We start from the raw sequence: 13303 nt of genomic DNA on the forward strand, positions 1-13303 counted from the left end.
GAGATGGCTATAATAGCAAATTGGGTGCATGGTTCACAAGACATGGCCTTCGAAAGTCGCTCTACTTCAGGAGAAAAAACAAAGTCTCATTATATACTCCAATGAATGTCAAAACCCATATGGTAGCATATTCCAATGTAGGAGAAACTAATATAATGTCGCATCCTCAAAAAGGGGGGTTACAATTTCTGTAACCTTTTAGGCCAGTGAAATTTCCCAATATAAAAAGGTCAAATAGAAGTTACTAGGGACAGTTTTGATGGTGCATATGATGGCTCTTGCTTGCAAATTATTCTAATGAAAATGCCCATTAGGTTGTCGCTTATTATTTTTTGAATATTGTAATGTCATTTCATTAAAGATAATAGAAAGCAAGGTTTTGTTCTTGCAATTTTCTGATTATTTCTTTGTTGTGTTGTGTGTGTTTGGGTTAGTAAGGATGTTACAAGATTCAAGAAGAGTTGGCAGATTAACGGATTTCCGGATGATTCATTGATTAACAAAGGAACAAATGTGTTCCTTATAAAGAATTACAAGGACGTTGTTTCTAAAAGAAACAATGTAGACTGAAGACGGAATTAGAAACAAAACTAGAGACAGGATAGGAAACATTCCGATCTGGACTGAAGACAAAAGAGACGGGATAGGAAACATTCCTATCTAGACTAAAAGACGGACTACAGACAAGTAGTTGACTATTATAGAAAGTATAAGATATTATCTTAATACCCTCCCTTAATGGTCAGCATACGGATGTCGGAACATTCTGTGATAATTGAGACCCTCCCTGGATCTACAGAATGTTGAAACCAAGAAGCTTTGCCAGAAGAGTGCTATTACAAAACTTCGTTTTTGTGGAAAAACCGGTAAAACCCAGAATCTCACACAACCTTGCGTATTACAGACAACTTGAAATGATTTTTGAGGAGAAAATCAACAAACCCAGAATCTCACACAACCTTGCGTATTACAGACAACTTGAAACGATTTTTGAGGAGAAAATCAACAAACCCATAAAAAACAGAAACAGATTCAGAAGGTGAAAAATGCAGCTTCGCCTTGATCAGGACCCGGAGAAGTCGGACGCTGCCTAACACCCAAAACAAGTTGATCGGTGTTTCGATATTCGAAGATTGCGATGATGCGCTGCTTCCAGGTTCCATAATTGCGACCATTGAATTTGGAATTATGTTCGAGCAAAATATTTGTCAGAGATGCCATGGCACATTTTTCAATGAAAAATTGTGAAAATCTGTGAAGACACGTTCTTCGAGGCAAAAATACGAAAGACCCAGAAGAATCAGAGAATGACCCAAAAGAGAGCTCGGAAAACCCAAAAGGAATTTGCTGTCGTTTTCTAGATCCATTGGCTCGAAAATCGAGGCACCCAGAAAAACGGACAACAACCCAGTTGAGCTCTCGAAAAACACACCAAGAATCTACAAACAAAATATTTTTTCGACCCCAAAAATTAGGGTTTCGAAAAAAAAGGCCCTAGCTGAAAAAAGCTTGAGAAAACTTCAGATTTCCTGATAAAAAATGGCAGATTTTTCTTCAAGGATCGATGTGCATGGACGAATGGAGCTAGAGTGTGCTGAACAAACACAGGCAGACCCGAGTTCAGGAATTTCTCTAGGCCGAAAACCCTAAGCGGATTTTAGAGAAATTCAACAGAAATAATTTTGAAAAAATTTAAACAAATAATTTCACGAAGAAATTATAATTTTTTTCGAAAAAATTTAAGTAATAGCTCTGATACCATGTTACAAGATTCAAGAAGAGTTGGCAGATGAACGGATTTCCGGATGATTCATTGATTAACAGAGGAACAAATGTGTTCCTTATAAAGAATTACAAGGACGTCGTTTCTAAAAGAAACAATGTAGACTGAAGACGGAATTAGAAACAAAACTAGAGACAGGATAGGAAACATTCCTATCTGGATTGAAGACAAAAGAGACGGGATAGGAAACATTCCTATCTAGACTGAAAGACGGACTACAGACAAGTAGTTGACTATTATAGAAAGTATAAGATATTATCTTAATAAAGGAGAGTACCCTTCATCAACAAGAGAAAGCACAACCTTCAAGTCTGCAACATACTCTACTCAAATCTGCAATATAACTTTGATTGCTATCGAATCTGAAATATCTTCACAAAATCCTACACCAAGTTTACTCCAAATAAGTCTACTGTTTACCTATAAAGCTACTCTCAAAAGTATCTTATTTCTGCTCAAAAATATGCTATCTAATATGAGTAAAATATTCAATGGATTGTTGTTTTCTAATCCCCCAACAACCTCTTATGTATACACCTTCAATATGCCTCTTCAGCTATGGTCATGACCTTAAATTTCCTTTTTTAAATGATGGGCGCTTCTCCCTAAGAGATCATCTCTTTTTGAAGGGGCACCAAAAAATTAAAAATAATTCAATTAAATGCCCTTAAATGTAGGTGGCTTCAAGGGGGGTCATCCGTAATTACATTTGCCTTTTATCTAATATTTCCTCCTCTGGGATTGCTTTATGTTGGGTCAGCCCATGTTGACAAGAAAGTTTCACTCTGCAAATAAAAACTCTAAAAGGTGCTACAAATTCTGGAGATGTTAAAATCTTCATCCATATTAAAGTCATCATCCAAGACAATGCCTATTCTCTGACATGAATGGCAATATATTTTTCTTATATAATATTTAAATTTAAATTACACGCACATACACAAACACACATATATATGTATGCATCTACAGACATACCCAAACCTACATACCCAAGGGAAAATTGGTTTTCCCATAACCATATACTAGGTTGCCGTACATGTACCGAAGTTCCATACCATGGCATCAAATTAGGTTCTATGGGGTTGAACTTGATTCACCTCAGCCCCTTGAGGATTGAAACCCTCTCAAAAAAGATAATCATGGTGGTGAAAGATCATCCTTGGTTAATGATATGTGACTCATTCAAAGTTATAAGTTGCAAAAAAACTGTACAAAAACTTCTCTTGAATTTATTTGGTGAATATTTTGTTTTGATCAATGGGTTTTTTAAATCATTTGTTGATAATGACTTTATAGTTTTGGTGTCATTCTTCGAAGGGATGGATGTGGATATTTTAATGGCTTGGCAGGTACCATGGTTTACACTTTTGTTACATGTTTTAATATTCCTTTTGCTGGGCATGGAGCCCTTTTTTTTGTTGGGCAATTTCATCTAACTAAGGTGACATGTGTTTATAGAAAGGAGTGATTATCTGATTTCTTTGGATGTTTCCTCATTGTTGGCATTGAGGTTTTACAGCAGCTAAGGTAACTTCCACTCCCCCCTTAGCTGTCATCCAGTACCTGCTGATCATGACTTCTGAAGATGGATGTGAGCAATGCTTTTGGCTATAGAGGCACAAATTCAGATATTTACCTACACCTGGGCAATTGATACTTTCTTGCTTGTGGTAGTTTTAACTGGTATGGTGCTTGTATCTGAAACATATATTGCAATTTAACAGATTTCAGTTAACGAACATTATTTTAAGTGTTGAGCTGGTATGATAGTTGACTCCTTGTAGCTGTTAGGCAGCTGACAAGTACTACTGAATGGGCAATAAAAGTTGAAAATAGTATGAACTTTTTGTATCCTTTTTGGGAAAAAGTGACAGCCTTTTAGAGCTTTGTTTGAAGAGTTCTGAGGTTAAAATGACTTAGCCTCGGACCTGTGTGCATGGCACTGTTTACACCATGACAAATTGCTGGAGATAAAAATGTTTCAAGTCTATGAAGAGTCCATACTTCTACTCATTTAAGGCATAGAATTTCCTGTTACTGTTTCGTGCTTAGATGGTGATCTGGGGTCTCTGAGTACTAGTGTCGTTGTCTTCTGGGAGTCAGACCAATATATTCCTGGGCATAGTAACATGATTCAGAACTGGGCATGAGAGACACTGCTGATCTGCAACTTTCTCTGTAGCTAGGCAGGTTTTCGGACAGTCCCATTCACAATGTGAAGTAACGAATATTCTGATATCAATCAGATAAAATACTACCATTATTGAGACCCGAGTTTCACTTGCTTATATATGTATACTCTATTCTTGCATCTGCAGTTCATTGTGTAATAATTTTGTCCTTATCATTATTTTTAATAAGAACAGTTATATTTTAATTTTCCTATGAATGATAACATTGAATGAGAACTTTGCAAATTAAACATCATATGTAAATTGGCAAACACAAATATTTCGTGCAAACCATTTAACCTAATTGCTCATTAGGAAAGGTGCAAAAATTAAGGGGGAATTGGTAGGAGGATCCTACAGGTCTACTTGTGTAATAATTTAATGTGCAAATAAAGATATACTTCTCTATCTCATATGCATTATTAATTTTGTTCACTATTTGAAGTATTCATTTTATCAAATAGGAAACACTTTTCATGCTAAAATTTTCATTATTTTCTCAGAGGTCTTCAGTTGTGTTATTATTTTATGCATTGTACAGCTCAAGTCAACTGACCTATCTTGATCGTTTGTGGATATCAGTACAAACTATTTCCTTCTCCATGTTAACTAATATGAACTAGTTGTCCCAAGGAGAATTAATTATAGCTTTTGGAGTTATTTATGAAAAATAGAAATATATCCCATTTAAGATGAAATACTATATTAGACTGCTAATGCTGTCGATTCTACAACTCTGGATTAGATGTATTCAACATTATTTTTGTCTCATTGGTAAACAGGAAAAAATCAGATACCAGACAAAATTATCCATAATGCAGAGTTCTAACAGAGGTAAGAGACCTTTTATCAATAGCGTTTGAACAGGGTCAAGTGGCACTGTATATTGGAGTAAGCAATAGCTGAGATAGCACATGCCTGCCTCTTCTACTCAAGTCAGTGAGCAGTGAGTTGCAAAACAAAAATTAAAAAATTAAAAATAAAAGTTGACGCAATCCAGATCCCCAACAACCAAGGGGATGAAGCTTATAGGATTAAAAATTAGAACTCTTTTAGAATCCCAATATACTCATTTACTCATGCTGTGGAGTGGAGTCTTGTACCAGGGCCTTTCATGTAAAACTTTGAACTAACTTTGTGTCCATTAAATTTCAAAATGTAAAAATACTAACCTTTTCCCAAACTTCAGAATGATAGTTGTTTAACCATTCGATTTCTGCAGGCGACATTAAGGACAGGTCAAGGAGCTTGCTCTGCAAAATGATATTCAGTGTATAAGAAAAGTAAGTTTAAATATCAAGAATGGGTGTCCTAGCTGAGCTAAGCTCAACTTACTCTTTTGTTAAATTATCCTGTCCATAACATTCCCAAATCTCTCAATATGTAACTTTGAAGGTAAACTGCTGAATTCATGATTTCATAAATAGAAAATTGTGTAAATTATATTTTACTGAAATTTCATTAAGCTTGATTATGTGCCATAAGTATGTTGCAGTTAATTTTACTATATTCATTCTACCAGGCTGTATCTAACATATATTTCTGCTAGTTTAATTGATTGAAACATCCTGTCAATCCAATCAGATGGGAATGTCAATAAGAGTGATCAGAACAGAAGTATCCATAAATAAAGGCCATACCTATTTGATAGGATATGCAGTCTTTTGATGATCTTGTTAAATTATTTAGAGCAGACAGGGTATTCGGGTACAATGAGACCACAGGATGTGATGGTTACAGACCATAATCTGAATTCATGCTTACTGGATTTAATGAATTGTTGTCTGGCTGAACTGGCCAAGAAGAATGGCTAGGTATTTATGTAATCCATTTCAGCATAATCTTTCCCCCTCTAGAATGCATAGAAGTGAATGAGTCATTTAAACAAACATTCAGTGGTAATAAAATTTCAATGTCTTGAACATTTCGCTATTTTTTCAAAGATTTTACAAATTTCTGTCCATCCTACTAGCTTCCTTCAGTGACACTAATTCGAATCAAGCAATACAGCAGAAATCCCTATTTTGGTTCAGGTTTGAAGACCACAGCTTTACCAGGATTACGAATATTCACCAGGTACCAAACAAGTGCATTGTGTCCCAAAGCAGAGCATGCCAAATGAAGCTGCGGGCTCACCAGAAAATCTCAATGGTAATCTGCCAGACCCATTGGACTCACCAAGGCTCATGAGTTTAGCACACAAGACCCAGGCAGCCAATGACCTAAAAAAATAACAAAAATATGACCATATTTGGGATTTTATATAGGGGTAAGTTCCATGGGGGCAAATCACCTGGCCTGGAACCCTTGTTCCTGTTCCCGTCTCCATACCATACCAGGGACGATTTTATTAGAGTAAATTAGGATTTTGTTGGAGTAAGTTCCACGGGGACGTCTCCCTTGGCCTGGTGATGAAAGTAGAATTGCACTTGACAAGGTAAGATCACAAACAATTATGGTAAGCTCCAAGAAAAAGGTTTGATCCAGGACCCTTCACAAGGTTAAGACAACAGGCAGTCCCTGAATAGTTTCCAAATAGCCACCTATCACAACCAACTTACCTATTGCTGCAACCCATCCCTAAGCTTCACCTTCCAAGACAACCACACAAGCATTCCCAAGGATCTTTCGCCAAAAACTTCCCAAGAGCATTTCAGAGGCTTCAAACATCCCATTCCACTCAAAATCAACCAATGTCAGGGTTATAGGCAATATGGAAAATACCCACAGTAAGAAAACACAAAACAGGCCTAAAAGGACTTGACATAACTAGCCCTCCTAATTGAACTTTTGGGCAATAACTCTAAATTCTTCCAAATGACCTCAAGAACAAAATAGACATTCATACACCCATTTCAGAGTTCTATGCAATACCAAAGAACCAGGTTTGCAAACTCCTTCTACACCACTATTCCACAAAACCCTAGGTGTGAGAGTTTTAGGCCTATACATCAGGAAGTTTGTTGTTTCAAGGGTTCTTAGTCAATACCCGCTTGTCAAATCTTAGTGACTATAAAATGAACACACCACGTATGCTCCCATGAACCTACCACAGTGGGCCAGTGTTAGCTCCATTCTTCTGCAACGTTCTAATTACAAACCCTAGCTAATCACATACCCAAATGCCTAGATTACATAATCGAGTTAAGCATAATCACAGTGGGAAGAAAAGTGTTTTAGTGCAGAGGTATATAATACCATAGTTGGCATAATCACTGATTAGTCAACGATTAGCAACAAATCGCAGAGTTTTTCACTGGGGCAAGTAAGTGGTGGAAAAAATTGTAACTGGGCTAGGATTAAAACTCACTGATTTTTTGGGTTTGCTCACAGATTAATTGTTGAGTTTTTATTAAAACCTTGGCAAGTTTTTGCCAACCACTCCACCACATGAACAGATTGCTGATAAAAGGGAAAAAACATCATTTTTTCTATGCCAATTTGTGTATCAAGGTTTGGATGCTTGAGGAGTGGAGAGAAAAAAGGTTCGAAGGCATTCTTGGGTGATTGCAAGCTATTTAAGGCCATTTGAGAAGACTTCAAAAGGATTCCAACCGATCTTAGAAGACAAATCTCTTTCCCAGGTAGGTATGCTGAGATTGTTTTTATACTTGTAAAAAATGTTCAATTGTTTTTTTTTGTTGCACGTAAATGAATTTAAATCATTTGAAAGCATTTCAACTCTATGTTTGACAAATTGTTTTGAATCTATTTCTAGTTTTTTGAAAAGTTATTTTTTTTAAAAAAAACCCTAGTAGTTTGTATAGTTAATGTTTAATTTTGAATGACGTCTAAAAACAATGAAACTAATTTACCTAGTTTCTATTTCTAGGTTCTAACTTTATTTTATTACTTTTTGTAAATTTTAATTTATGTTTTAAATTTATATGTGTAGGGCAGCAGTTAAGCATTAAATAATGATGGCAAGTTCATAGGAATAGTGTCAACAAACACCATGCCCATCTAGATATATAGGCACTCAGCCTAGAAATACAAGAGATAAGGCATGGGGGTATGCCTATGAAGCTCCAAATGATGTTGGGAAGGTTATATGCATTTCAGGTGAAAAAATTACTCCTGGACACATAAACCGCTTCAAATACTACCTTGCAGACATAAAGAAACATGATCCAACTCATTTTCACAAGGTAATTGAAGAAAAATGATTCGTTAATGCCCTACTTGCAGCTGCTAAAGAGAAAATTTTGAATAGGGAGAAGGGAAAATTAGCTATGAGGGCAGCTATAGTTGAATCTCAAGGAGCAGCTATTGATGCTGAAGAAGAAGCAACACTCAACAACATAGCGAGATCTCTTCATGTCCCATGGATCTACAAACAAAGTGCCTCTTTTGTTGGTTCCTCTCCCTTTTCTACATTACCTAGTTCTTCATCATCATTGGCATCAGAGATAGGGAGTTATCTTGTGCCTAGGAACACAGCTGGATCACAACCATCATTAGAGGGCATGGAATGGAACAAGGAGGTGCATGAGCAAACTGATATTGCATGTGCTGATTTTTTGTTTTTCAACAATCTCTCAATGAATGTGGCTAATAGTCCCTATTAGCTGAATTGGTGAATGCAATTACAATATCAAGCAAAGGGTAAAAGCCCCCTTCCCACAAGGATTTGAGTGGAAGGTTAGTATTTAGTAATTGTAAATAATTGAAATCCATTTGAGTTCATTTGTATATTTTAAATTTTAATTGTTATTTCCTATTTATTACTAACACTTGAGATCACTTTAATTTTGTAGGTTGCTTGACAATGCAGTTAACAAGGCAAGAATACTGGCAAAAGAGCAAAAGAAATAGTGGAAGAAATATGGCTGCACTATTTTATCTAATGGGTGGATGGAAGAAGTAGAAACATTATTAATTTCTTGGTTGCTTGCAAAGACAATGTGGTGTTTTGGAAATTTGTTGGTGCCTCCAATAAAGTGAAAATCACACACATAGGCTTTAATGTTGGAGAATGTTGTTATAGAGGTGGATATAAAGAATGTGGTGCAAATTATCATAGATAATGTGGTAACAACTAAATTAAACTTTTTGTGTTCAATATGAATCATGAATCTAATTCTATGGTATTATTCAATTTAGATTTGAGGTAAATATAGAAAGTTTAATACTAATTATTGATTTTTTCTAATATTTTAGGTAGAATCCCCCAAGAGAGGCACCCCACACTTTTTTGGTCACCTTGTGCAGCACATGTCCTTGACCTTCTTTTGGAGGACATAGGAAAACTTGATTGGGTGAGTCCAATTGCAGAAGATGCAAGGTGAGTCACCAAGTTTATCTATAATCACCCATTGGTTCTTAGTTTGCTAAGAAGGATCACTAAAGACAAAGATTTGGTGAGACCAACTATCACAAGGTTTGCAACAATGTTCTCTGTCATGTCCCCTCCTTAGTTTGACTATCAGAGTCATGGGAGTTAGCCTATCATGGGAGTCTTGTAGGCTAGCAGTGTTGGACAGAGACTCACACAAGGGATTCAATGGTTGGACATGGCATTTCAGACAGTTTTGGGCCAATTTGGTGCAATTCCTTGATTTTAGGAGGTTTCCCTAAAATTTAGGAGGATATGGTTGTTTTCAGATATGAAGTTTCTCGAGACCAATTCCTAGTTTCAGTTTCGGGATGATAGGATGAATTTCCTATTTTTTAGAAGCATCCCTAGATTTTAGGGAAGGGACAGCGAGTTGACCCATTTTATCCGACATCAGTCATAGACAGGTGATAGGGTCAAATTCATGATTGGTTGGTTATTTTGGGCTATATGGGAAATATTTTAATATATTTAAATATTTCCGAAGTTAGTGATTAGATAATTTAAAATAAGGCTATTTATATAGCCATTTTGGAGTAATAGGGGGATATTCGCTTCATTTGGTTAGATATGCCTGTGTTATAGCTAGCTAGAAAGGTCTTAAATTATTATACATGATTTTCACTATCCAGAGACTTTTTGGTGCCTTGAGCTATGAAATTTTAATAATGTTTTCCTATAGCATGGACGCCTTTATTTGGAAAAATGTTATTTTATTATATTTTATTTAAAAGTGCAAGGTGTGAATTTGATTTAGGGTTCGATTTGTGCTTGGGAGGAGTTATAAGGAGATGAAGACCTAATTGTTGATCATCTTTTGGCACTTGAAACTTATGAATTGTGAAATTGCTTTGAAAGGGCAATTTTGTAGCTTGGGATGAAACCCTCAAGTCTGGACTGGTAGGACACAAACCTCTACAGGTCTTGTGATTGGAGTTGTATTTCATTGCATTCCGATTGACAGAGGAAGTGGTCGATTTACTTTGGCATTATCATTTGAGTGGTGTAGGGCACTTGCAGCTGGGCGATCAGCTTTTGGCAACGGGCATTTCATTGTAGCAACTCATCTAGTTGGAGAAGGTCTTTTCTTCACCACTGCACACCAAAGCTTTCATTTGGCATTGGATTGTTCATTGCAGCAAATTCTATAGGGTTGAATCATTACCAAAGCATCTCCCTGTAGCTGGTGTTGATTTCTGTTTAAGACAGTATTTTATATTAGCGATGATCTCTTTGAAGTTAATATATCAGGTTGTTGGTTGGTTTGGGTTTGTACTATTTCAGATTTCAATAATGATAAAATTTGCAGCATGTGTTTACATTTCTTAAGTGCTATTTATTTCCTATTTGTTATGCAATTATTTTAATTCCAAAAAGCCCCAAAAACTGAAAAAAAAACAAGGAAAAGAAAAAAAGAAATCAGAATTCAGCTAAGATCATTTGGTGGTAACAAACGCTAGTCAAAGATTCAAACTATGAAACAAAAGGTAATTTCCACGGTCACCGGAATTGGGAATCTTTCATTCTTGACGTTGCAAAATATTATCGACACAATATTGCCTCTTAAAGAAATGTTTGTGTTGTAATTGGGTTGCTTTACCATATGCAAAGAAGCCTGAAGGAGAGGTTGTGGAATGAGTAGTCTTTGATGATAGTTTTTTTGAAAAGGCTACTAAGATTGTGAAGGTAACTTCAAGAATCAAGACATTAATTTTTTAGTTGATTCAAGTTTCATTATTAATTTGTAACTTACTATGTTTGTAACTAATTTGTATTTTTGAAATTTCAAATGTAGTTGTATATGCTCCTGGTTAGAATCTTGTGCATATGTGATGGGCAACAATACCCAATGAGATGTCTTTATGAGGCCACGGATAATGCCAAAGAGGTTGTTAGAAATTACTACTATGCGGACAAACTCAATTTTGACGACATTTGGAAAATAATTGATAGGAGATGGAACAATATGCTCCACCAACCCATTCATGCAGCAGGCTACTTCCCCAACCCCCATTTCAGGTACTATTCTCCTTGAGATTTTACTAAGACTTCATTTTACTTTATTTTTGAAGTTTGTGGACTAAGATTTGATTTGATTTTTTGTTTTTTTTTAAGGCTCATGATTCCTATTTAGATCCTAATGGAGAGGTCATGGAGGGTCTCTCTAGATCCATTAAGAGCATGATATTCAATGAAGTGGAGAGAGACATTGTTGTGACCAAACAACGAGTGTATGTGGAATCAAGGGGTAATTTGTTCTCTTCTATGCTAGCAAAGAGAGCAAGAGAAACTCACGTGAGAAACTCAAGCCCCCGGTAAACCTTAAAAGTTTAAACTTAAAATCAATTACAAATTGATTAGTTGTGTTTTTTGATTATCTTTTATCATTGCTTTATAAGTTATTATATTTTGTTCTGTAGATGATTGGTGGGCAACTTGCGGTGGCAATACACCCAATTTCAAGAATTTTGCTTTGAGTCTTGTGCCAACCTTGTAGCACATCCCATTGTGAGCGCAATTGGAGCTTTTTTAAGTCCATCCACACAAAAAAAAAAAAAAAACAGATTGACTCAATGACCTTGTTTATGTGCAAGATAATCTTGAGTTGCACATAAAAAGGGCACAGTGTTCAGTTTTACCTAGTTCACTTAATCTGGATGAGAGAGATCCTTATTCTAATCAAGTGACAAATGAGTGAGGTCCATTCTTTCAAATGATGAGATCGCTGATTTGGAGAGGCACACCGTAGAAGGAGGGGGCTAGGGAAGGAGGGGGAGGTTGGAAGAGATTTTCATTTCAAAATGGATGACATTGAGGATGAGGATGTTAAGAATTCAGACTCAAAGGAGGCATTTGTCGTCAGGAAACAGTGCATCGGGATGTTCTCGACAAGGTATCGGGAGGTTCCTGACAGTGCATCAGGGTGTTCCCGACGAAGTATCGAGAGGGTCCCGACGGTGTATCAGGATGTTCCCCAACGAGGTATCGAGATGTATGCTGTCAGGCCGACATGCATCGGGATGTATCCGGAAGGTTCTATTATTGTAGTTGACATGTTGTATGTGGCCGACGGATACCTTCAAGAAGGTTCCTCGGATAGTATTTATATCCCCCTTCAGGATCATTGTAAGCATCATGATATCAGCATCATAAGCATAATGTAATATCTTGGCATATGCGAATATAATCGAAAGAATTCTGCTATTCTTATCGACTATTCTGTTCTATTATCTGTATGCTTTGATTTCTTTACCCAATACGGTAAACATTTGGCAATGTTGCCCAATGGACCTGGAACAGCAGGCGCATGAAGAGTAATGCTGAATCAGCTGAACAAGAATAAGAACAAGCTGAAAGAAAAGGACGAAATACACACAGCACACGGAGATCTACTTTTGGCGCAACAAGCCGAATGCAGAAGGAGGTTCCAGAAGATTGCTGCTGACGGACGCAGAACTACAGAAACATTATTGGAGGAGACTCGACAGCGGGTAGAATTGGTGGAAGAGGCAAGGGAGGAGTTTTCGAATTGGTGTTCACCAAGGGAAGACAATCCAGACGGAAGAGAATCGACTCGCACAACTCGGAGTGCCGAAGGAGCAAGAGCGTAGAGTGAACTCTTCGTCTAGGATCCACTTCTAGAAGGAACAGATTCGCTTAACAAAGACCCTTCTTCACCAAATAGCACAGTTGTCGAGATACCAAGTGTGAGCGTTGGGATACCAAGTGTGAGCATCGGAATACCAAGTGTCAATGTCGGGATACCAAGCATGAGCGTCGGGATGGCGGGACCAAAGGAGAAGTTACCTAAATTTGATGGTGATGGAGCAGTTGATCCCATCCGACATTGTAAAACCTGTGAAACGATTTGGAGAGCCAATGGCATAACGCATACAAATGAATGGATGAAGCAATTTTCGGCAACCTTACGGGGTGTTGCAATTGATTGGTTTACTGATACCGATCCACAAAAGTTAAACAGTTGGGATAACATTAAAAAGGAGTTCATCG

The 13303-nt window shown here is 36.8% G+C and overlaps 1 protein-coding gene across 1 annotated transcript in view; it reads right to left on the minus strand.

Annotated features, from left to right (window-relative positions):
• The window catches only part of LOC149562327 (Metallopeptidase M24 family protein), a 325045-nt gene that overhangs the window by 42815 nt on the left and 268927 nt on the right, over nt 1-13303 (minus strand). Inside the window, exon 12 of the mRNA XM_089825850.1 lies at nt 5130-5210. Within this exon, the coding sequence (XP_089681976.1) occupies nt 5130-5210 (81 nt within the window). The remainder of the gene's footprint in view (nt 1-5129; nt 5211-13303) is intronic.

This window comes from Cupressus sempervirens, chromosome 4 (genome assembly GCF_028749045.1).
Source record: "Cupressus sempervirens isolate cs-2001-9-10 chromosome 4, ASM2874904v1, whole genome shotgun sequence".
NCBI classification, from domain to species: domain Eukaryota; kingdom Viridiplantae; phylum Streptophyta; class Pinopsida; order Cupressales; family Cupressaceae; genus Cupressus; species Cupressus sempervirens.